This window comes from Lampetra planeri, chromosome 7 (assembly GCF_965212315.1).
Source record: "Lampetra planeri chromosome 7, kcLamPlan1.2.h2, whole genome shotgun sequence".
In the NCBI taxonomy this organism is placed as follows: Eukaryota; Metazoa; Chordata; class Hyperoartia; order Petromyzontiformes; family Petromyzontidae; genus Lampetra; species Lampetra planeri.
In genome coordinates, this window is record NC_136113.1 from 3,137,971 (window position 1) to 3,162,746 (window position 24,776).

At 49.8% G+C, this 24,776-nt stretch overlaps 1 protein-coding gene across 1 annotated transcript in view; it reads left to right on the top strand.

Moving 5' to 3' along the window:
- Positions 1-24,776, top strand: part of SYNE1 (spectrin repeat containing nuclear envelope protein 1) — a 152,118-nt gene that overhangs the window by 92,169 nt on the left and 35,173 nt on the right. Inside the window, exons 88-120 of the mRNA XM_078595960.1 lie at positions 410-619; positions 1,119-1,265; positions 2,692-2,832; positions 3,467-3,661; positions 4,417-7,224; positions 7,369-7,428; positions 7,661-7,828; positions 8,340-8,507; positions 9,345-9,395; positions 10,355-10,474; positions 11,068-11,168; positions 11,999-12,170; positions 12,788-12,928; positions 13,315-13,476; positions 13,829-14,038; positions 15,232-15,333; positions 15,578-15,691; positions 16,132-16,332; positions 16,842-17,015; positions 17,210-17,341; positions 18,035-18,231; positions 18,363-18,495; positions 18,698-18,880; positions 19,385-19,534; positions 19,898-20,074; positions 20,358-20,513; positions 20,695-20,850; positions 21,270-21,440; positions 21,543-21,676; positions 22,523-22,727; positions 23,415-23,597; positions 23,714-23,860; positions 24,249-24,403. Coding sequence (XP_078452086.1) covers positions 410-619; positions 1,119-1,265; positions 2,692-2,832; positions 3,467-3,661; positions 4,417-7,224; positions 7,369-7,428; positions 7,661-7,828; positions 8,340-8,507; positions 9,345-9,395; positions 10,355-10,474; positions 11,068-11,168; positions 11,999-12,170; positions 12,788-12,928; positions 13,315-13,476; positions 13,829-14,038; positions 15,232-15,333; positions 15,578-15,691; positions 16,132-16,332; positions 16,842-17,015; positions 17,210-17,341; positions 18,035-18,231; positions 18,363-18,495; positions 18,698-18,880; positions 19,385-19,534; positions 19,898-20,074; positions 20,358-20,513; positions 20,695-20,850; positions 21,270-21,440; positions 21,543-21,676; positions 22,523-22,727; positions 23,415-23,597; positions 23,714-23,860; positions 24,249-24,403 — 7,724 coding nt within the window. The remainder of the gene's footprint in view (positions 1-409; positions 620-1,118; positions 1,266-2,691; positions 2,833-3,466; positions 3,662-4,416; positions 7,225-7,368; positions 7,429-7,660; positions 7,829-8,339; positions 8,508-9,344; positions 9,396-10,354; positions 10,475-11,067; positions 11,169-11,998; positions 12,171-12,787; positions 12,929-13,314; positions 13,477-13,828; positions 14,039-15,231; positions 15,334-15,577; positions 15,692-16,131; positions 16,333-16,841; positions 17,016-17,209; positions 17,342-18,034; positions 18,232-18,362; positions 18,496-18,697; positions 18,881-19,384; positions 19,535-19,897; positions 20,075-20,357; positions 20,514-20,694; positions 20,851-21,269; positions 21,441-21,542; positions 21,677-22,522; positions 22,728-23,414; positions 23,598-23,713; positions 23,861-24,248; positions 24,404-24,776) is intronic.

Genomic DNA, 24,776 nt, shown 5'->3' on the forward strand with positions numbered 1-24,776 from the left:
GCAATGCTCATATTTGTTGATGGTCAAGAGGCAGTGATGCTGGATGTAATTATCAACGAAACGTCGTACTAAAAAATTGTAAATGATGTTGATTCACTCTTCAACACACCGGTGGGCTAAAGTAGTGAACTATTTGTCTTTTGTTAACCTGACACTTTTTTACTGATTGGCCGTGTCAGGTGGTGGAGGGTTACGACACATTTATAAATAACGCGATCTAAACCCAAAAACGTTTATTATGAATAATATTGGTCGCGAAAGCCTACGTGTTAAAGAAGACTAGACGACAAATTTAGTAAAATACCCATTTGATATGATTTCCTTTGCCGTAGCGGTTGCTGGATGTCATTGTTGTCGGCTGATGCCAATGTGAATATGTTGCCTCTTCCTCTGTGTTATGCGAGAATAGGAGATATCGGACAGGATACAGAGGTACAAGGAGCGGATCCTGGAGCTCACGGCACAGAGCCGACACCTGCTCATCCAGACAAGGGAGGCGGCCATGCTTCTTACAGTCGACGAGGATGGGGGAGACACATCCTCGCGGGATGGGGACGACGACGACGACGAGATGGAGTTACATGCATCACCGCGCCACCTGAGCACTTCCGTCGTCATGGTGAGGAAGCCATTGGCAGCGCCACAATTTTGCCAGTAATATGAGAACCACTGTCGTCATGGTGACGGAGTGCCTGCTGACGCCGTTCCTGACGTAAGGGAAGCCCATTGAAATCCCAACTTTATTTCCTCCAATCATCCGATGTAATGAATTCTGTGAAAAGGCAAAAAAATCATGGAAATTCGGTGATGCTCTCATGTTACGGCTTTGTAAAAATGTGTGTTTGTGCGTGTCAGTTGTAAATTCTTTTTTGACCCACCCAAAATGCAACGCGCGTTTTGTCACACAATGCGCATAGAAATCGCGTGGCGATTTTTCCCAAAGGAGACGGCATGGTCAGCATTTTGCGCTACACGATACACGTTGCGCACAATAAGCGCGGTCGCTCAGAGCTTGGCCGTTGGCAGAGTGTCCTGTGCATCTTCGGCGGGTCTCCCGTGACACAGCGCGAGTTGTGGTTGACTCTTATTGAACTGGGGCCGGGGGCTGCTCACGGCAGGTGACAGCTGGCCGCTGTCACACCGTGCTGACACCCGTCAACGAGGAGTCTGGGGAAGAAGACGAGGCCAGTGAGGTGGCCTCTCCAGCTCGCTTCCTCTCGCCGACCAAAATCCACAGCTCATTTACGAGCCTGTCCACAAGCCAGGTACCAGCGAAGGTCTCACTGCTGGTGGATGGCATGGGTGGTCTAGCTTGGCTGTGGCTGAAGGACTGTCTTGCAAGACTTCCCTCTGCACACTGTGGATGCAGCATGGCGGCTCCTGTGGCTTCTTCTCCGGGGATGAGGGCATGGCATGTCTTCATTGTATCTCCATGACCCCGTGGCCCCTTGAGCAGCATGGAACTTTGATTTCTTTTTTTTCCGTTTCCTTGGTTCACTTCGGTAAAGCATGGTCCCTGAAACTGCTTTTGGTGACCCATGTTGATCTGCCAGATCCTGGAGTTGCCGTACACCTTCCTGTCCTATCCTGTGGTGGTGGCGTCGGTATTAGCCAAAATTGTATGGGTAACATGGAAAATCCATGACATTTTGAGGCATGGATTTAAACCCCATTTTTATTTTTGTGATACCAGCATGGACCTTATTTCTCACTCTCTGAATGATATACCAAAGTAATTGTGTCTCGTTGGTCCTGTACTGTTGGATGAGCATGGCTATCAGAGAGAAGTTATGGTAAACGTGACACCATATCTGCACTATCCACTTGTTTATGTTCATTTGTACATGTTTTAATTTTACTTGCTGTGAACATGAAGATTATCTTCTAAAGGTAAAGTATCATACAATAAATCCTCTTTTTAAACGGTCACAGGTCTGAAATAACACAAGCTTATTCATTTGCGTCATCATTGGTCAGTCTTTTGTCCACACGAGAACACCAACAATATGGTGCACGTTGTCAAGAATACCCAGCAAGAGTTGTGTTCATACGCATTTACCGATTCGTGGACGTAACAGTTGTCAGCACAGTTTGCACCGTTGCCATTGGCTACAGTTGATGAAAATAAGCGTTCATTCCCCTTCGAGCCGCGTGTGCAAAACAAATTGAACGCAGGTGTGCTTTTGTGTCTAATCATTTATTTGCTCAGCTGGAAGGTGGTAATCCAGCCTCTTTGCTTTTAACCTGCTGTGAGCTCGCCTCGTGCAGCCACAACGTTCTATTAAAGATGTGACTTGCTTACTTCTGATAACCTCCAAATTTAATTTGTACGATAGGTTACCGACAGCGATTATATAAAGCCCAATCGTCAACATAAATGTGAGAGGCCAATCGAGTTTGTGATCAGCATTCACGGCCTTATATTATCCGAGGCGTTTTCTAATGAGTTATTTGTTTTTCCTTTCTGTTTGAATTAATAAAAAAAAAATGTGACGCATTGCAATGGCATGACCCACTTTGCACCGAGTACCAACCTACAGGGGTTGTTTTTTTCCCAGACTCAATTCATGCAGTCTCAACAGGCCCAGCACGCGATGTTAAAAACGGTCACGTTGAGACTGCTGCTTTCCCAGTGCCTCATTAAAATGTGTGGCCCAGTTTCATTTCGTTCCTTGTCGTTAACGTGGCCAGGGTCGCAGGCCCAGGGAGAGCGGAACGGCCTACGAGGCCTCCGTGCTGCACCTGGCCGCTCGCATGGAGGAGGCTGAGGCCCTGCTGAAGGTGCTGGGGACGGGTGGTGGAAGCCCCGAGGCACGGCTGGCTGAGCTACTGGTGAGATGAATCCGTTGAACTTTTGTAGCTGACGCTGCGTGCAGCCAAGCCTCCACTTGTTAAGGCATTGCGTGCATCCACCGTGTCGTAATCATGTTGGATGGAGGGCAAGTTGTAGCATGCGCATACCCAGTTGAATGGAACCATAACTGATATGCACTGGTACAAATGACTTGCAAGCCACGCACTCAATGTCGACGTGCAGAACAAGTGGCCCTAGGGTTTGGCTGATGTTGTAACAGGTAAGTAAGTTGTGCAATTCCTGTCGTGTGGTCATATTAACCCAAACAAACCTCGGCTCAGCTCCCACAGTGAAGTTAGACCACTTATAGTCTATCGGAGTACTTGTATGCAAAAACCCTTTTCATGTGGTTCACTGAAAAATGCTATGTTTTTCATTGCATTCATAATGATTCAAGTAAGAGATCGTGACATTTTGTGAGTAATTGACCACATTCGGTTTTGTTTTAAGTGGCGTTCCATGGCCTCTGAGGGGCCTTTTGAAAAGACGGCGAATGTTGAGTACGCAAGGAGCCGCACACCTCAAACTCTCTCTTCCTCTCTTGTCTGCCTCTTCACACTTTCCGCCACCCGCTACCTCCCCCCCCACCCCATACTTCCCCCCCCCACCCAGCGGGTGCAGGAGGATGTGTGCAGCGTGCAGGACGGCGTCCTGGAGCTGCAGACCCACTTCGCCGAGGAGCTGGTGGACGAGACACTGGAGGGAGACACAGCCGAGCAGCTGCGCACGCAGGCCGAGCTCACCGCGCTGGCGCAGCGCGCCGCCACCCTGCGCTCCCGCGCCGAGCAGCGGCAGCAGCAGCTGGAGGTGATTAGGATCGGAAACGATCCCGGAGTGGTCCTTCCGCCCCATGGTGTTGCACATCGAACGTCCGTCAATCGGCATGCGCAAGATAGGCGCCACTTTCCACGAGGAGCTGTTGTTCTCACAACAAAGATCCCCCGTGTAGCCTTAACAGACTGTAGGGGCAAGTGCTGTTAGCGAGCACCTATGAAGGCCGGAACGGTACACGAGCGGGTAGGTGGCCAGCACCACGCCCGACCGCCTTTGTCTCCCCAGTGGCGATGTTTACACACTGCACCAGGTACTCATTTGAGGCTGAGTCAACCTAGGGACCGGTTCAGATAATCGTCACTGGGTGTTGGCCGTGAGCGGGAATCGAACTCGGGTCGCCGGGTTCGTAGCGCAGCGCGCTCACCGCTACACTACCACTCCCCATTGTGTAACAGTAACTTTTTTTCTTATTATTTCATGTTAAAGTGTTTAATTTGGAAAATCCCTTGAGATGGAGCACCTCCTTTGCAAGAGTGTGCAGTATCCAAACTATGCTTCCTCACATCAGACAACATTCCAAAATCTTCATGTGATTTTCATCGGTGACTGCCTTCATTTGCACCTTCCTATGTGTTTACGGCTTATTCATGTGGATGCTATTTTACTGTTTTTCTTGTCTGCTCATTCTCTAAAACCTGCATATGAAATAATTATTTTCTTCTTCACTATCCTGTGCTCATAATTGTTCATTATATCCTCCCCCTCCTGTGTCGTGTACTCGGTCCAAGCCTCTGTTAAGCGCGAGTGAATTGGTAATTGGACGCCATGCCGAGGAGCAGGCGGCGGTGGAGTTGCGGCACGAGATTAGTCTGGGCACAGACAACGCTGAGGGTGGCGATGTGAGGCACGTGGCTGGGCCTCGAGCCAGTGCCTGGGGCAGCGTGATGATTGCGTCGGATGGGAATGCGGGCGGGCCTACGCCTGCGCCGTCCCGGCATTCTCACAACGGGGCCGATGTGCTCACCGGTGAGACCGAACCGTTGCAATCGAGAACTGGTGCACGGACGGAGAGAGGCGCAGCTCATCCTGCACACCTTCAACGCGGCGACGTTAGAGATAGTGCCGACGCGGAAGGAAGTGCGTTTGCTGCAGAAGGAGAAGGAGGAGAAGAAAATATGCAAACCGAATGCAACAGCAAAACGGCCAGCAGAGGTTTTCACCCTCGCGATGACAATACGGAGTCGGCACAAGATTCTGGCATTTGCTTGTCAGAGAATGACGGTGAAACAAGCCTGCTGGCGCCTACCAAGCCTGGTTTTGCTGTAAACTTGTTCAGAGACGAACGCTTTGGGCTAGCCAGTGCACAAGAACAGCAAGGTGCGGAGAATTCCGAGGGCTCCTCACCTGTTGTCGCTGGACTGTCTGAAACTAGGGGAGGCGATTCTCTACCATCTGACTCAAGCTCGTTGGAAGCAGAAGGTAACGTCTTCATTGAGGGCGGCGTAGAAGATGCTGGGAGTGAGGTTGGCACCAACGTGAGCAACGCGGCAGTTTGTGCCGCAACGGCAAATGCGCTCGGACAGGATGGTGCTGCTTCCACGCCCCGTGCGCGCGCGCAAGCAGGGGGTGAAACTAGCGCTCGCGGACACCTGGATCTACACGCAGCAGCAGCAGCGTCGCCGCAGCTGGTTAGCGCTCGTGTCACAGAGAGCGGTGGGCAGGCCAGCGACGCCGAAGAAGAGAGGACGAAGCCCGTACCAAGCGGTCAGGACGGGTCGATCGGTGAGAGTGATGAAACCCAAGTGAGTAGCAGTGCAGACATTTGTGAATTTCGCCAACTGGCTGAAGCCGTTTCGAGAACTTGCCCCGCTGCTTCTCATGGTTCACAGTTGGAGAGAATAAAGAGTCAAATTACTGAGAACATCGAAACCGGGCTGTTCCCTGAAGTTAAAAGCGATGGGTTTTCTGGTAGTTACACAGCTGCCAGTGTTGGTGAAAACAACGTTGCCACTTCTTTCAGCGCAGAGATGGATGTTGGAAAATATTCATCAATTGATTCTTTCGGTGTAATAAACAGCAGTGAGGCAGACACACGTTCAATCCGCAAAGATTCAGAAAGCACTCCTACTACGTATTGTGATGACAGCGGAGGTTTAAAAGTCGACAGTTCTGCAAATGTAGAAACCGATAGAAATGAGTTGGGAAGCAGTGCGATGTTAGATGTCAGTGTTTTCTCAAATTATGGAAGTATGGCATTGGCAAAACCAAATAATATCAAAGTTTATCTTCCTGATATATGTACTGAGATGAAACAAGGGCACTCTTACGAAGAGTCGAATGATGGTGCTGCAGGCACCGAGGTTTTTGAAGACAGAGATGTAGTCGGTGCTGAGAAAAAGGCAGCTGCTGCAAGCGAAAGTGGCGTTGTCTCCACGCACATTGGTGGACACGTGCATACAGACTCCCTCTGTCACCCACTTGAGCTTCCTCCTCATGGTAATGAACTTAGAATGCACTCTGATGCACTGACAAAACACGAGGCGGGACAGCATGGCTTTTGTGCTGGGGCGATGCACCAGGGAGAAGGGTCTGCTCTTACACTGCCATGCGCATCACCGCCAGACTCGCGTGGTGACGTAGAGAGAGCTGACATCTGTCATGCATTTTCTACTGGAGGTCTACAACAAGCGGACACCCATGGTGATTCAAAGCTGATTTTCCTGCCCGAGACAGACGTTAATCAGGCCACTGTACTTGCCAGATGTGCTTCTCAAGAAAGTTGGCCAGAAGGACCAGGTTGCACTGTCTTTACTCCAGAATCTGAGGAAAGTTTGGAGAGCTTTGTCGGTTCGGTTTCGTCGGGTTATGTCACGATATCCAGTGCTAGCAGAACCGAAGCGGAGCATGACGAATCCAGCACTGGGGCAATTTATACTTTTCCAGATAAGGGTTATATATCCGCGGGTGATGTCACTTTGGAGTTTTGCCAACCTCCTCCCTGTGAAGAAAGTGTGGATAGGCATGCAGAGTGTAGTGCCATAGATCCAAAAACACAGAATTTTTCCATTACGAATGCAAACAGCAATGATGAGGAAAAAGCCGTAACTGATTCTGGCGTTACTTCGCCTGACCAAGCACGCCTTGGTTGTGGGAGCCAGTGGCACCCTTTGTGGCAAACGGTTGATTCTCCCGACAGTGACTCAGAACCAAAGCGCCACGCCATCTCCGATTCGATTACCGCGTTAACACACAATACTGAAAGACTCAAAGAAATTCCACGTAGGATATCGGACAGCGGTGTGAAAGCTTTAGGTTATTCGTTAATGCCGGAGTTGGACGGTGCACAGAGCTCACTGACACAAAACAACGAAGTTGCTTTCAAAGAAACTGAGCATGTTCCTGAAGCCGACGACGTGGAAAAGACCTGCCGTGCTGCAAACGTTGAACCTGACGCGGCGTCACCTGACGAGGGTTCCGCAGAGGACGACTCATTCGTGGAACGCGTCACGTTAGAGAATACAACCACAGCCCCTGCCCAAGCCTCCAGCTTCTTCCGTACACTCCTTTCCAAAGTCCTCCCTTCCTTTCTCTTTTCTGTGAGTCACTTTCCACATTTATACATTTTCAAAATTATTTTTTATATCATTTTCTCAATTTCGCATTGTTCTTCTTTTTCTTTCCGCTACTACTGCTGCATCTGCACATTGTTTTGCCTTCTGTTTTCTCATTGTTCATTGCAGCCCATTGCAGAAAGTGCAACATGCTCCGATTCGTCGCGTCACTCCCCGGTGCTGGTTAGTGTAAGTAGCGTGTGGCAGTTGCAGCCGTGTCGCCGGTGAGGCAATTTGTCGCGTTGAACAATCGTGTGTTTGGCACCTAATTTGTGTGCGTTTTACACCTAATTAAATAGCTGAACTTTTGAGCCTCATCGTAAGCCAACGGCAATAACGAAGCATGATGCGAAAGGAGAGTGTCAATTGTGGCAATGAGCCATAGCCTGGCGCTACGCGTGGTGGTGTGTGTTTGTGCCAGGAGCGGCTGAGTGCCGACTTGCAGCAGCGGCGCACGCTGCAGACATTTGAGCAGGAGGCTGCCGAGCTGCAAGCGTGGCTGCAGCGGCAGCACGAGGCCCTGGGGGTGGGCGCCTGCTCCTCGGCCGACAGCCCAGCGGGAATGGAACTGCAGCTCCTCGAGTGCCAGGCAAGCGGTGCCATCGACGCAGCGGGTGCAGGGCACACTGAGGGTTCATCCTCGTGAGAAAGTACTCTCAATTACCGTAGTTGACATTTAATCGCCCCCCAGTGGCTCTGCGACTGTGCGTTCACACGACGCATTGAAATGCATTGGCCTGTGTTTCCCCGCAAGGGTTCATGTGGTCATATAGTGCAGTGGAATTATACGGGATAGACCACTGAGTCAGGTGGTGCTGTGGTTATTGTTTTCGACTTGCAGTTGTTGTATTTACAGTTCAAATTATGGTGGAGGAATGAGCCAACTCGTCATACCTTTGGGTTGAGTAAAATCAATACCGCTCTGTGGGAAGTCTCTAGTGGTCATCCTATGGATGGCGTACCCCCCACCCCCCCCACCGTAGGAATGTGGAATGTCCACCACTTGCTCAGAGAGCCTCCGGTGGAGATAAGTGCCTCCGCGTTGCTTGCCAGAGGAGGACGATTTTGAATAAAGAGCTCACCTCCGGCTGTTGTTGCAGTCGATGTTGGGCGAGATTGAGCGGAAGGTGTCGTGGCTGGAGAGGGAGGTGGGCGACGCGGGGGGAGCGAGGCACGAGGCGGAGGAGCTCGCCGACAGACTCGTGGCACTCAGAGCCGCGCTGCTGGAGCTGCAGGCGGCGCTGCTGGAGAGGCAGAGCAGCATTCAGGTACCGCGCAGAGTGGGGTCGGGAGTTGCCGTCCGGCGTGATTACTCGCACAGACACAGGGTGACTGCTCACCCAGATCTTTCGTGACTTCACTGCCAAGCAATAATTATTAAGAGTAATAATAATGTACAGTCCCCGTGCCGTGTCCATACCTGTCAACCCATACGGTTTACCCATATTCTTGTACAGGGAAATTGAGTACAATTTTTTTTTGTCTATTTGTTTGTGTTTTTCCCTTGTGATGGGACTTTGTAGGATGAACGTTGAGATTTATAAGGGCACGGGGTGGCCAATACGGTCCGAATTGATCTGTAATAAGGCACTGATAAGGGGTTGACATGAATGCATGTCAGTCATGAGGGTTTTTGTTGGACTATACTTCCAAATTCCAAATGCTGGCCTCTGCAGCTTTTTAAAAGGGGGTGGGCGGACAGGGGGGGGGGGCATCAGGACTGATTGAGATATCACTCGCCACTGATGTTAACCGTGTTGTTGAACTCATGTCATGGAGTCAGGATCCTTGGTTCAGATAGTTCAGTGTGCTAACCACGATGCCACCACTCCACCCTATACATTACAGAGTGGATGAGTAAGCAGCACCAAGTGTAAATGCTTTCAAGTGATTTCTCACGTGTGTGTGTGTATAGCAGTCAGTATTTTGTACATGGTTACCAAAAGTTAATTTAACCTTCATTGGTAAATTATTTAAATGATTTAACTTATTAACGTAGCGGAAAATGCTTTTATTTTACACTGACTTCAATTTGCAGTGTTCTGTAATGGTCATTTTTTTACACTTATTTTGGCACGCGATGTATGAACCTTGTTTTGCTGCAGGCAAAGTTGTCTTGTCTTGGCGCGGCAGCTGCGAAGAGAGAAAATAATACAGTAAAGTGCCTATATTCTGCTTGTGTGCAGTGTGCTGATAAAACACAGAGTATCACAGATACAGATACATAATTAGCTGTTTGCAGTGTCGCTTTCTTGGTCAATGAAATGGAATCATGTGAAGTAATTAAAGAAAACATCCAAACCTTTTGGGAGGACATTAACATGCTATCACATTTAATCACCTTTAGTGTGATGCTGATTTACATTTTTTCAACTTTATTTTTGCAGTTAATCATATTCCTAACTGATCTAAAATTCGATTTAACAAGTCATATGTTGACAAGATTGCCAATTTTTTTATGTCCAAAGGCCATTCAAGTGAAACACAGGCTAAGTTAAGTAGTGTCACCACAGGGTCGAGCTTGGATAACCACTCAAACGTCAACTTCACAAGAGCTGTGTGCTCATCCCATGAGGATGAAAGCACTTATTTGTAAAACCTCCAGCGTTCGAGTTAATGACCGTGCAGCACCACTTCCCAGGCATGTAACAAATTGTTGATGTATTCATTAGAATCCATTCTGTACACTCATGATACCCGTGCGTGCGTTAAAATGTTGCGTGGAAGGATTGATAATTTCACAAGTCGTAGAAATTGTATGTAAATATGCTCAAGGTAGCGTTTACAGAAAATGAGCGAAGAAAAACTATGTAAAAACTAGGAAAATAAAAGGTAATAATAACAGTAACACAAGACAGTAAGTTAATGATGCAACAAATACTTGATTCATTGTATCAAATCATGACTTTGTGGCAAACCACCGCCGTTGCACTGTTGGGAGGTGGCAGTAGGGAAGTGAATCAATGCGTGCCAAATACTTACTTACCCCGTGTTCCACTTGAGCCAGAGCTCAGGCTTCGCGTGGCTGCCGATGCCGTGTGCCGCACACACCGTGCTGCTGCCGACGTCGCGTCCCGCGCAGCCCCTTGACCCGGGCGCGTGTCCCACACGGCAGGAGGCGTGCGTGGGCATCGCAGACGACGGCACGGTGGAGGCCGGGCCCAGCATCCAGGAGTGGCTGAGTGAGGCCAAAGCGCGGCACGTGGTTCACCAGGACACGATGCAGAGACAGAAGGTGAGGGCCCCTGCCCTGGCCGCGGACACTCGCTCCTTACAGTTGCAGGCTCTCTATGAGAACACCACTGGCGTACCGCCGGTGAGTTATGAGGAGGGGAACGTTAACTGTGGAGCAAAACGGTTTGTGCTTGCTTGAGTGTGCACCGAGTGTGTCCGTGCAGCGTTTTGGGCGTTAGCCCCTCGTTGTTTGGGTTTTCTCCCAGGTGCTCTGTTATGCTCCCACAAGCCAAATACTCATGAATGGTATAGGGCGATCATCCCAATGTAGGATCCTCTTAAATAACAGCAATTTGACTCGTTGAGGCTATCCTGTATACATAATTGGCATCATTGGTCATTATTGGAGGCATTGATGTCTGTATCAAGAAGGCTTAGAAAAGGAAGTGGGAGACAACTCAATCGAGTCAAGTTATATGGGACTGTAAAGAGAGACGAAGAGAGAGGGAGAGAGAGGGAGTTTCTATGGCTGTGCTGTACGAGGAGAGGGCAATGAGTCGAGCATCAAGGAACGCATGTGAAGTCGACTCCGTCGATTGTGGCTGACGATGGTGTGGACGGTGCCGACTGTTGTTTTCACGCACGGGGCTTCAGCAGGAGCTGGAGCAGCAGCTGGCGGAGCAGAAGAGCCTCCTCAAGTCGGTGGCGAGCCAGGGGGAACTGCTCCTCTCACACAGCAATGAAGCCCAGAGCGGGTACGGCCTGCACGCGTGGCATCACAGGAACACACACCAAAGACTTTCCTCATGTGTCTCCCTCGTCATTATGGTGTATTCTAAAGCGGTGTACTGCTACGTGCATGACAGATTCAGAATTCTGTTCAGCTGGGATGTTTTAGTTCAGCTCTGTGACAGTTTAAAGATACATTGCATATTCTGGCCACAAGCATTGTGGTTCATGCAGACATGATTCCTCGTAAAATATTTCAGTTTGGTGTTTTAACATCTCAACACCTGTTTTGTTGTCGGAAAAAATATTCTCATATTTTGGTACTTGCAAAGGAGGTCCCATGATGACTTTTATTACGTGAGCACCTATCACTACGTGTGTTGTACAGCATCCTGAGATGCAATTGTTTCTGCCATTGCTTCTGGGCGCTGCTCTATAAATCCAAAAACTTTTATGTAAGTACATACGTGTATGTTGAACTATTTTCGCACCATACGAAGCCAACCGTGCTAATCGGAGGTGCGGGGAAGGACAACAAACGGAAGACAAAAAACTGTTCGAAAGACGTGAGCTTTAAATCTAGATTTAAAAGTGCATAGCTTCAGTGCCTTCTTAATATTAGAAGGAAGTGCCTTCCAGATGGCCGTAGAAGCGCATCTGAAGGTGTGCCATGCTGTGACCATCTTTGTTGGATGGCAAAGTCCGCTGCGAGGATGACCAGAGTTCATGTGTGATGGCTTATGCTGCGTGACGAGATCAGCCAAGTGTGGTGGTTGTATTGCAATAGAGCCGTGACATCGTAACCCGTGCAACGTCAAGGTGAGGACACCTGGTCTCGCTCTCTCGTTCATCATAGCCAAGCGGGTGGCGGTGTCGTCGTGGGACCGGATTCTCTCTCCGAGGAGGTCTCCTTTGAGCCAGAGGACGGCAGTCGACAGATGCGTAAGAAATGGCAGCTGCTGGGCCAGGAGGTGGCCAACAAACAACGGATCCTGCTGGAGACGCTGCAGCAGGACACCTCCATGCAGGTACAGCTAGAGTCGCGATTGCTGCTGCGGCTGATGTGAATTCCTGTTGGTTTTCTTCACATAATGCATGAGTTTCAGAGGTTTCAATGGAATAGTTTTAAATTGTACTGGAGGACAAAACGAATTCTGTAAGGATTCAGTACATATCGGGGGGGGGGTGTACATGTGTCCAAGTGTCCAAGCTCTGATCGTGTACACAACTGCAGATGCTGCATGTACGTGCCGTGTGTATGTTCCGTACACACTCTGTATGTACACTCTCTGAGTGCGTGCTGCATGCGTGTATGCGTAGTGATTAGCACGCTGAGCTATAAACCCAGCAATCCGAGTTCGATTCCCGCTCACGGTCGACACCATTGACGATTATATCTGAACCGGTCTTGGGCCTCCCCTAAGTCGACTCAGCCCCAAATGTCTACCTGGTGTGGTGTGTGGTAAACATCGCCACTAGGGAGACAAAGGCGGCCTGGCATGGTGCTGGCCACCCACGCCCTCATGTGCCATGCCGAACTTCATCGAAGCTCATTAACAGCAATTGCTCCTACAGTCTGTTACAAGCTATACGGGGGAACTTTGTCTTTGTGTGCGTGCGTGCGTGCGCCGGCCACATGGTGAAGGTGTACGGCCGAGCGAGTGGCACTGCGGGCGCTGGGGCGGCGCCATTCCTGGTGGACCACGGGGCCCTAGAGCGCTCGCGAGACGCCGTCCTCATCACCTACAGCGGCCTCGAGGAGGCACTGGAGGACGCTGGCCTCCAGGTGCTGATCAGCGATTGCAGCTCCCCCACCGCCCTCTTGTCGCCTCTGCTCCACTGCTGGATGGACTCATGTTGCACGGAGTTCACTCTGCACGCAGTGTACACATTTTGTTTAAAATGTTTTAGGCGCAGCATTGTTAATCATTTATAACTAAGAACAGTGCATGTGATATTGTAATGACACAGAAAGTTAGCAAGATGGTTCTATACTGGTGTACTTTGGGAAGCTCGGAGTTAGTAAGGCCCTAAAGCTATTTTTGTGCATCTGCGTGTATGTGTCTATGTTTTTACGTATGCATGTATGTATGTATTGGACACCTTTAGGTGCTTACTAACGGCCCTTTCCCCATCAGTCTCTTAGCGTCTCTTTGTTTACGTTGAAAACAGGGCCACCACCCTGTGTCGGTGGAGCTCGGTCTCGAGCTAGAGCAGAAGCTGTTCACGGCCTCCAAGGCCACGAGTGGGTGGCTCGACGGCGTGGAGGACAAGCTGTTTGCCAGTGCTGCTGCGCCGCCTGACGAGATGGAAGCGCACCTGTGTGTGCAGGAAGTAAGGATTTCGTGCACCTGTGTGTGTGCATTTTTATGTTGAACTTCTTTTGCAACGTACGTAGCCAACCGTGCTTATCGGAGGCGTGGGGGAAGGTCAACAAACTAAACACAACAAGAAGCAGTTCTTACTCTCACCATGACTGCAGTTGTTGAATAAACATTTAAAATCTGTTGATTTTCAATACCTTATATAGACATGTAATCAGTGCTATCTGTAAAATTACACATTCAAAATTGAGCCATTGATGGGTTTTCATGACCGCACAGATAAGCGAAGTGTGCGATCAGTAACTGCGAGAAAAAAAAATCGCACACAAACATCGTCTATCGTGGACTGCCGCCCCTTCCAGACACTGTACAGGGACGTGGCGCGAATCGCTGAGGAGGTGGACGTGAAGAAGCAGATGTTCCTGAGCGTGCTGCCCGCAGAGACCGGAAACGGAGCGGAGATCGGGGCGACCCTGGCCACGCTGGGGGAGCGGCTCGGCACGCTCGAGCACATGGTGCAGCAGCGCTCCGACGCGCTCAGGGGGCGCCTCGCGGAGGTCACCGAGTACCAGGTCCGCAGTGGGGTTCACAGCGTCGGCCATTTTGAACGTTTCACATCGTCACGAGCCATAATTCATTCACAACATCTTCGGTTATGAACGTTTTACATCGTCACGAGCCATAATTCATTCACAACATCTTCGGTTTTGAACGTTTTACATCGTCACGAGCCATAATTCATTCACAACATTTTCGGTTTTGAACGTTTCACATCGTCACGAGCCATAATTCATTCACAACATCTTCGGTTTTGAACGTTTCACATCGTCACGAGCCATGATTCATTCACAACATCTTCGGTTTTGAACGTTTCACATCGTCACGAGCCATAATTCATTCACAACATCTTCGGTTTTGAACGTTTCACATCGTCACGAGCCATAATTCATTCACAACATCTTCGGTTTTGAACGTTTCACATCGTCACGAGCCATAATTCATTCACAACATCTTCGGTATTGAACGTTTCACATCGTCACGAGCCATAATTCATTCACAACATCTTCGGTTTTGAACGTTTCACATCGTCACGAGCCATAATTCATTCACAACATCGGCGGTTTTTAACGTTTCACATCGTCACGAGCCATAATTCATTCACAACATCTTCGGTTTTGAACGTTTCACATCGTCACGAGCCATACTCAATTCACAGCATCGCCAGTTTTGACGGTCTCTCAAAGCTATTATCATCTCTCACGGTCCTGCGATGCAGCAATACACCTTCTGTAGCACGTGCACATGAACTGATTTCGTCACTCCATTTTCACCCATGGTGGACATCCTCTCGGACGTGTCCGATTCCTTGGCTGCTACTCCAACATTCGTCTTGACCACCGGCCATCACCCCTTCACTTGACATGTCCCGCCAAAACTCACTATTCTTAAGTCGATAATATGCCTCTAACATTCAAGTGTTTTCTCAATGTTCGTTCTTTTTTTGGGGGGGGGGGGGGCATTGTCCAAGGTTACCAGGTCTTATGCTCTCATTAAAAACGTTCTTCTCGAGGGAAAATTTGGAAATTGCTTTTCATAATCATATTCAGCCTTTCAAAGACACTCCAATTCACCTTGTGTCGTCTCTTTATTTCATAAAAATTCACGTCCATAACAGATAATAATAATAATAAATGCCGTGCCACTTTGAAATGAAATGTCTTGCGTACTTCACCTCAAACATCCATGCTTTACGCCGTGTGATCAGACGGAGCTGAGTGTACTTCAAGGCCTCCTGTCTGACCATAAGAGCTCCATTCAGCAGAAGCTGGCTGACAGCTTGGAGGATAAAGTTTCTGAGCAACTGCAGGTAGGCAATGCCTTTTATCTGTTTCAAAATTATCACGATTTATACACGCACTTCGACTAGAATTGGGCAGTTCACAATACAAACGAAAGTACATTGATAAACAGTACGCGTCGTATCGGTAAATGACGTATCCTGGCTGGCGATGCGTGTGGGCACGGATATGTTCTTGTTGGTGATATGTGCTTCTACGTGATGTGATGGAATGCTGGTGTGTGTGATGTGCACGTGCACCCTGTGTGTGCAGGTGCTGGAGGATCTGGAGGCAGGCCTGCGTGCGCTGGAGATGCGTGTGTCGGCGTTGAAGGATCACCATGAGGAGCTCGATCCAGCTGTCCTGCAGGAATCTCACAGGCTGCAGGTGACAGAGCACAAATGTCTTTGAACTGCCCAAATCTAAACAATATTGCATTGAAGTTATTTTTATATTTTTGTTATATGTAAAAAAAAAATATTCAGCGGAAATATCTCTTTAGTTAATGAATGGATGCTTATCTTATCGCACTGTTAATTAAGCAGATGTTACATGCAATCGTTATTGTGCATGAAGAAAAAAAGTGCGTGGTGTCCGAGTAGACTATAATAGTAAAAACAAATTACGAGTAAACAGCATTTGTCAAACTCAGCTTATTATGAATTCGAGGACATTCATTATCTTATTGTACATCGTTGGCCATTGTCTCTCAAATAGGGGGTTAACTGAGAACTAAAACACCAAAACATGTTTTGTTAAAACAGAAAAGCTAATTATGAGACAATGCGTGTGTGTCTGTATGCCTGCTGCTGCTGTTGCCTTGCCAGGACACGTATGAGGAGCTGATGAGACTGCTGGGGGCGCGGCGAGCGGAGTTAGGCCATGACCTGGCGCTGGAGGCACAGCTGGAGCGAGCGTTGCGTGACCTCTCGGACATGATCGACATGGGAAACAAGAAGCTGTCGTTTGCCACGCACACCTCGGCCGGCAGCCGAGAGCAAGTCTCCAGCCAGCTACACAAGCACAAGGTAACGGGCCACACTGGCTCCAGCACACTCACACGGCAGGACACAATCAAACTGTTCATATCTTTATTTTACCAGGTAAGGCCCACTGAGCTATAAAGATATTTTTCAGAAGCGACGTGGCCAAAATGATAGCTCAACGAAGTGGCTTATCACGTGGAAATTAATAGCAGCCAAATACTCTTAAACGCATGTTTCTAAATGTGGAGGGAAAAACCGGAGGACCCGGACAAAAATCTACGCAACCACGTGGAGAACATGCATACTTCAAATATCCAGGCATCAAAGTCGAGATCGAACCCATGACCTCCTGCATACCAGGCAAGGGAGATAACATCTCACCACCACAGCACCCCTGACCCGGCCCTTCCGGGGGGGGAGCCATCTAATGCACTTGAGCGTTCTGTACATTTAACTAATTAAAAGCGTCATTAACGTGTCATTAAAAAGTAATACCTCCGTGTGATGTCACTGTCATGTGCTTGACGTGTGCTTGGCGTGGGCACTCGCAGGATTTTTTCCAGAGCCTGGCTGGGCTGCAGCTGAGTGTCGAGGGCCTGGCTGAGAGCGTGTGCCGTGGGAGTCGGCAGCGCCATGCCAAGCTGCGCTCGGGGCTACTGGCGGCGGCCGCCGCTCTGCAGGACAGAGCGCACGAGCGCGGCGTCCAGCTGGAGCGCATCCTGCAGGTGCCCTCCTCGTCACACCTCGCTCCGGCAGGCTCATCCTCGGCCTCACTTTGCTCTGCAGTCTCCCTGCCGCCACGCACCGACCATGCGTGCCGCGTGCCGTGCCGTTAGCCATCACGCTGGCGTCGTGACAATGAAGCATTTGCGAACGGAGAAGTCGGTGTACAGGTGATCACCGCCTGCCTCCGTTGCAGATGTGGGGCTCTGTTGAGGCGGAGTGCGGCAGCCTGGCGGAAGAACTGCAGGCCATGGAGAGTGGCCTCCCCACGAGCGGGACGCACGATGAGACTGAGGAGGCGCTCGCCAACCGTGCTGCCCTCTACAAGGTCACCGACGCTGCCATGCAGTGCCACTGCTACTGACAACATGCCACTGACATCATGCCACTTTACACTGTGCTGGCAATATTGTGCCACTAATGCTGCTCTGACTTACCTCCACATAAAACACATTCCTGCGGAGGGAGCTGGTAGGAACGTTGGGTTGCTCGGTCAATGGCCAGGGTCAACAGCGGCGTGGTGTATTCCGCAAATATGCCCGACTGTGAGGGCGGGCACAAGCCGGCGTGAGTAGGTTAAACGTTGAGTTTTATAAGGGCACCACGGGGTGACCAGCCCCTCCCCACCCAGCCCCACCCCTCCCACCCCCCACCCAGCCCCACCCTCCCCACCCAGCTCCTCCCCACCTCCCCACCCAGCCCCTCCCCACCCTCCCCTCCCCACCCAGCCCCACTGTCCCCATCCCGCCCCTCCCCACCCTCTATTTCTCACCCAGCCCCTCCCTCCCCACCCAGCCCCTCCCTGCATGACGGACACAAAAATCCCCTGTGGGCTGATGTAACCAGGAGGTTCCTACCAGTATTAAACCTGTGACTGCACTGGTCTCACGGGCATGGAATATCCTTTGTGACTTTCTGGGTTTCATTGACGTACTCCATAAGCAATCAGGTCCCCAAGACCAATGCTGATTGTTTGCCTTATTGTGCCTGCTTTGCTCTGCGCCGCAATCGTAAACGACAGAAACTCAAGGAGAGCCTTGCGGAGAGGCAACCTCGGCTGCACGCGGTGCTGGAGGACGGGCGGCAGCTGCTGGGCTGGCTGTCGTGCCCCGCGCTCGACTCGCAGCTCACGGAGCTGGGCGAGCGCTGGCTCGGCGCCTCGGCGCGCAACGCGCGGGAGCTGCAGCGAGCGGAGGCGCTGCTTCAGCACTCGGCCAGGTCCGCGTTGCCCAAGCTCGCACCCAGTGGCCCGTGGCAGAGAATGAAACCTGTTGTTGCGTTGCCTTACCGGTGTTACGTCATTGCAGGGCACGTGAATTCGTGTTTAATTTCGTATGCTAACTGGTCAGGTTTCAGAAGGAGAGCGCTGAACTCTCCGAGTGGCTCGAGGCCTCGGAGGCAAAGGTGGAAATCTGGAGGGAGCATGTTCTCAACGAGCCGCAGGACCCAGATGTGACACGGCAGCACCTGTCAGATTTCCTGGTTCGTTGTTTCTTCACACTCTGATATTTTTTCCAGGCAGACTGAACTGTTCCTACGAAGCACTGTAATTGTATACAAATTGCAAGAATCAAACTGGGAAACTGTAAATGAGCCAAATGACACGCGGCGCACATCTCCCTCCGCATGATATTTCAACAATATTCACATCGACCGCAACTGTGCCTGTTATTGTCCCCCCCAGACCTTTTCCAAAGACGTGGACGCCAGGGTGGCCCTGAAAGCGTCGGTCATGAGCACGGGGGGCCAGTTGCAGCGGCTGAAGCGGGCGGATGTCGCTGACGTGCGGGCTCGCCTGGCACAGCTGGACGAGCGCTGGTGCCGCTTGCAGGCGGTCGTGCCCCTGCTGCAGGACAAGCTGCAGCAGGTGCGACGGGCACACGGCACGACGCATAGACGCGGCTCGCCGGCTGCAGTGGGGGACGCACGGACGGGAATTCACAATCGCAAGGGAGGCCAGGGCCATCAAGCAGAAAAGAAGCTGTGTTTCGTGGCTTTGATGACAGGAAACTCGAGTTTATTTTCTCAAAATATAAATATCTCACCAGCAGCGATGAAAGACTGCCTAATAACAGAGAGGTAGTGAAATAGGCTAATCTTTCGGCAATGACTTAAGAGTAGAGAGAGAGGACAAATTGATGTCTGTAATTTGAAACAAAAATAATATAAAAGCATGGGTTCATTTGAAAACACGGGAAAGGTGAACGAATTCTTCCATTAGGGTTAATTTCCATTTGTTTTTTGTGTGATGCAAAAATGTCTCGCTTCTTCATCTCAGTGACATCTTGGTGGCACTGCAGGGAAATACTTCTTCCATGTACGTTGTTGTAGCTGGCCTCTCCATGGCTTGCCCGCGTCCGCTCCCTTCCAGGCACAGATGGAGAGACTTCCGTCCCGAGAGGCGATGACCGAGATGGGAAACTGGATGGAGCTGATGGAGAAGATGGTGAAGGACGATGAGATCAAGATCCAGGATCTGGCGGGAGCCGATGCTGTCAAGCGACACCTCCAGAAGTACAGGGTGAGGAGTGGATCTGCAGATAGCACCACATGCATATGCAGATGGAAGTTTTAGAGTCCTGATTTCATCATTACAGTTGTTTTTGCACGGCTAAGCAATGACACTGTTACAGTTTACAATTTTAAACATTGCATGGATAGGCTTGCACCCACTGAAGGAATGCGGAATATCCACGGCCAGAGATGAGTAGTGCCCATCCCGTGTTTAAGCACGGAGACACTCTCACTTCACGGATTCTCGTTTGACTCATTACATGTTAGAGAAATACTTGTAAATGTACAATTGACATTACTCTGGCAGTGCGGCAGTGCTTAGTAGCGATACGCTTTGTTCGCGGTGGATGCTGCTGCTGTTCCATCGCAGGGCTACAAGGTGGAGCTGGGCAGCAAGCAGCTGGTGATCGACTTTGTGAACCAGTCGATGCAGCAGGTGAGCGGCCAAGACGTGGAAAGCAAGCGTAGTGACAAGACCGACTTTGCCGAGCGACTGGGAACCATGAACCAACGCTGGCAGCTCCTGCAGGCAACGGTCACCAACAAGGCAAGAGTCTGCGTGAAGTGTCTCAGGACTCCACACACCTCCAACTGCAGCCTCGTGAATCATCCAGTCACAATTTGGGATCGCGGTTCCTTTTGATAATCGACTGTCTTACGTCTAATTTGTATCGTCTGATGTGAATTATTTTTATATTCGCTTCGTCGATGAAGCGAATATCGATTGCATAATAATCCTTCCACGTAACTTGTGTAAGTAGAAATTAAATCTGCACCGTTACCTTCTGCTCTGACGGTTTCAATAGAGAATTCATGTTTGGGGTTGACAGGTCCAGGAGCTGGAGGCTGTCCTGGATGGCTGGGCTGAGCACGAGAGCAGTGTGCAGTCGCTGCGCTGCTGGCTGCAAGAGCAGAGCACACGGCTGCAGGGCTTCCAGCGTGCCGGCGACCAGGCGTCCGTCCGCACTGCGCTCAAGGAGTGCCAGGTCAGTTCGCTTCGTTTTGCCAGTACGCATGTGTGTTTAACGTCTTTCACGCCGTACGAAGTCAAACGTGTTCATCGGAGGTGCGTGACTCCAGCGGCGTTCTAGTCGTGCCTCTCTCGCCGAGCTAAACCCGTTGCTACGTGGTCCTTATACGAGCGCTCTCCTGATTCCCTGGCCTCAGGAAATGGAAGAGCAGCTGCGGGTGAAAGAGAAGGAGGTGGAGAAGGTTGAGCACCATGGGCTCTCTCTGGGGCAGGGCCGAAGCCCTGCGGTGTCCGAAGCCGTCATGTCCACCCTGAAGGACCTCAATCAGCTCTGGGCCAGTGTGGACCATCAGGTCACATAAATGCATTCCTCACAATGCTTTTGTATCACAGTGTCATTAGAGGCTTTGATGGAATTTTTACATTGTTATAACCTTATTGGTGTAACTATGCTACAGATAAGAGAAAGCGTGTATGATGGTAACCATTCACACTTGCAATGAGTTGATGAAATGCCATGGTTTGGGGTGACTGATTTGATTTCATAATCGTTCTTTTTGTTGAATTTATACTGTCTAATTTGGATCATTGTGCATTCGTTTATTTTTTTCTCCCTAAGCCTAGGTTTATCAATTGCATATTATCTGCTCATTATTTGTATAAATAATCGCTTTGTACACACGCTCTTCAAAAGACGACGCATTGTTACATGCGTAGTGTCTGAGCGGAGGGTGCTGTGGACGTCCACTGAGTGGAGCCGGTTTTGCTGCAGGTGGGACAGCTGAAGATCGGGCTGCAGGCCGCACTGGAGCAGTGGCGGCTCTACAGAGAAGCCCTGGAGGACGTGAACGGGAGGATGATGGAGAACAGCTACAAGCTGGCACGGTACCAGGCCCTGTCCGGCTCCCTGGAGGCCACCGTGTGTCAGGAAGGGAACCTCAAGGTGCGTGTCTCTCCCGCTGAACCTCAGTACAAAAGCGACGCCGTCGTGCCGCCGAATTCGTGATGTACGACTGTGACAGCCGCGCTCGGTGTGGCCCCGCAGACCTTGCAGGAAGAGATGGAGAAGCATGAGGGGTGCATTGGCAGATTCAGCGCGGTCACGGAGCAGCTCACGAAGGGGTTCCACCCGGCGAACAACGAGAGCCTTAAAAAGACTCATCGAGATGTCGCGGAGCGGTGAGGCTCAACACAGCACCAACAAACTGCAATATTAAATATATTTATAGATGTAATAACCAGATAATAAGAATGACATTCATACTGCGTATATCGTTTTTAAAGGCCACCCCAAGAAAGCTTATAATGCACAATTACAACAAAAAAATGCATCATTAAAGTGCTGTGTTATTGGTAATATTACCCTAGGAAATTCATTAAAAAAAACAACCCAAAAGTATCTTGACTTTCGTCAACTTGACTTTCGTTGCTTCGACCTTTCAGCCATTTTCAATTATAACCACATTACAAATTTCGTCCACGCGCTTTCCTCTTTCGTCCGATTTCATTCAAAACCTTCCAAAGAGTAATACTACAGTGTTTACTTAGGTAAGAATACAAATATTTAAAGGTATCATTTTGTACATTGAGTTTGTATATTCATTTAGTGTTTATTTATTCTCATGTTTACTTTTATTTTAATTCTGTTTATTTAGGTTTTGCACGCATGTGTTATAGAGTTACTGTAGTTATTGCATGTACGTTTTTTGCCGGCCAAAATATATTGGCCATTTCTGACATTCGTCCATGCTCTGGTCCCTAACCAGACGAAAGTGCATGGTATTCCTTGTACACCCCGCTCGCAGTCCCCACTCGGTGGGGCAGCGAGCCCAAACTCCTCCTTCCTCTAAATTCAGGAGCACAGCGTTCGGAACCTATGTCCGCGGAGTTTCTGTACCCCCCATGTTGCGTTTCATGCTTTGTACTGGGCTCCTACTGAAATAAAAAAAAACGACCCACTCTGTTCAAGTAAACGGACACAGAACCGCTCAGCTGTTCTGCCATTAACTGTTACATCCTGCACAGGTGGAGCGCCTTCCAGCGGGAGCTGCTGGAGGCTCTGGCCTCATGCAGGGCGCTGTTATCCGTGTGGAGCACCTACCGCGACCGGCACGCCGGCTTGGAGGAGGAGCTCCAGCGGCACGAGGAGCGTAGCGCTGAGCTTCTCAAGACCACCTCCGCCAAGGACAGCGGCGACGGGGATGTGGCACTGCCACTGCTGGATTGCCAGGTGGGCGAAGTGGCGAGCGGATCGTGATTCGTGCCATGATTTTCTGGCTCATGTTCTACTCGTTAAATACCAAGGCCCGATTCGTTTGGATTATTGTTTTCACACTTTTGTGAAATTTCACCGTTAGGTGGGAAATTCCAACAAAAGCAATTCCACTTTCTGAAAAAAAGCCCCGCATATAATGAGTAGGCAAAGAGTGCCATTGGAAATCGGGGGCCATACGTGTTGATGTTTTGCGTGCTAGCCTAAGCGATAGGCCGAGCTGATCAATCAGGCAATGTCCATCTCGCACACGAACGCACACACACGCGTACTCTGCCGTAATCCCTGACTAACCCCACGCACTTTGGGCCGTAACTGCAATTTCGAATGGTTTTGTGTTTTCATATCGAATTCGCCGCACAGGAATTACCAAATGCAGAACGGATCCAATTCTATCCAAATACGTACCTCATTCTGCCAAATTTCGGCACAATAACGGCCGAAAGAGACACGTGAATTGTATCCCAAGACAGATGGCAACAAAATAATATTTCCTTTGATCTGTGTCACGTATTTCAATTGGTTTGTAACTCAAGGACCCCCTTGCAGAGGTGAGCCGGTTTCATGTTTTGGTAATTTTTTGTTGATTTACGTCATTTTCTGTCAGGTGGTTATTGCGAGACGTTGACATTTGTGTCCTGTCAGGCCCTGCAGAGCGAAGTGGAGAAGCTCCATGGGCCCCTGGTGGAGCTGTCACAGCTCGGGGAGAAGCTGAGGGCACGGCTCGATGAGAAGGTGGCCGCTCGCATCAAGGGAGAACTTGGAGCAATCACTCTCCGGCTAGAAAACCTGCAGCAGGCACTGACACGCCAACAAGGCAGCCTACAGGTGCGTTCGTCCATCCACCTACTCCACCGTTATTGAAAATGACCACATTCTCGTTTGCCTGCTTTGAGAAAATAAAGATTTTGATGGAATGTACCTGCATGTCCTGCTATGCTCAGGGTGGGCTGGAGGAAAACAAAAGATTCTTCCAGAGTCTGGAGTCACTTGAAGGATGGGCCAAGGAGTCAGAGGAGGTCCTAAAGCCCAACGATCCGAACAGCACGGCCACACAGCAAGCCATTCAGGACAGGATGCAGCAGCTCAAGGTAATGATTGCGCTGAGGGATTTAAAGATAGATCGAGTCATCGATTAAAATTGATCCTTATGCTCACGATGCATAACATGAAAATACCGTCCATGAAAGTTCATGATTTCCTTTCTTATATATTGAGTACATTTGGGTCATGTAATCTCCACAGCCACGACAGTTGCTATTTTCATCACGACATCAAATAATGTATTATTGAATCGGATCGTGAACCCGAATTGTGATAGTTCATTGAACGGTGAGAGTGGCTGATCGTTACATGCTTAGATACCCTGGCCAAGTCATCAGCTTCCCAGTAAGAGAACTTTCCCCGTTGCGCTGCATTTGAACGCATTGCTTTTATCGGATTAGACACACGTCGACGGGTGCTGTGTCTGCAATTCAGGAGCAGATGCTCAAGTTTGGGGGCTTTGTGCCGGAGCTGGACCGGCTCAATGAGCTGGGCTACCGGCTTCCCCTGGACAACCAGAGCATACGGCGCTTGCAGCTTCTCAACCGCCGCTGGACGCTGCTGTCGGGTCAGACCTGCGAGAGGTTTAGGTATGCCCTGCTTCCCACTGCATTCCGTGGCCTCTGCGCTCGGTTCATTCCAGAAAAACCTGTAGCCAGTGAACGCATGTCGGTGGTGGTCTATACGTTTTCCTCGTTGTCAGCAGTGATGAAAAAAAATGTTTGGTTGAAGGTCTCACCAGGCCGCCACCGTCTCTCACGGTTTTTGTGGTGTAGCAGTGAATTGTACGCTTGGTGATATTAATTGTTGATGACTCCTGTGTCATGATGAATCTTAATCTCATGGTAGAAATTAGGCTCAGTAACTATGCAGTGATTGGGAGTGATTCATACACTCACAATACATGCATCGATTTGATGTGTGTCACAATTGATGGTTCTTAACGTAAAGAAATTATATTCT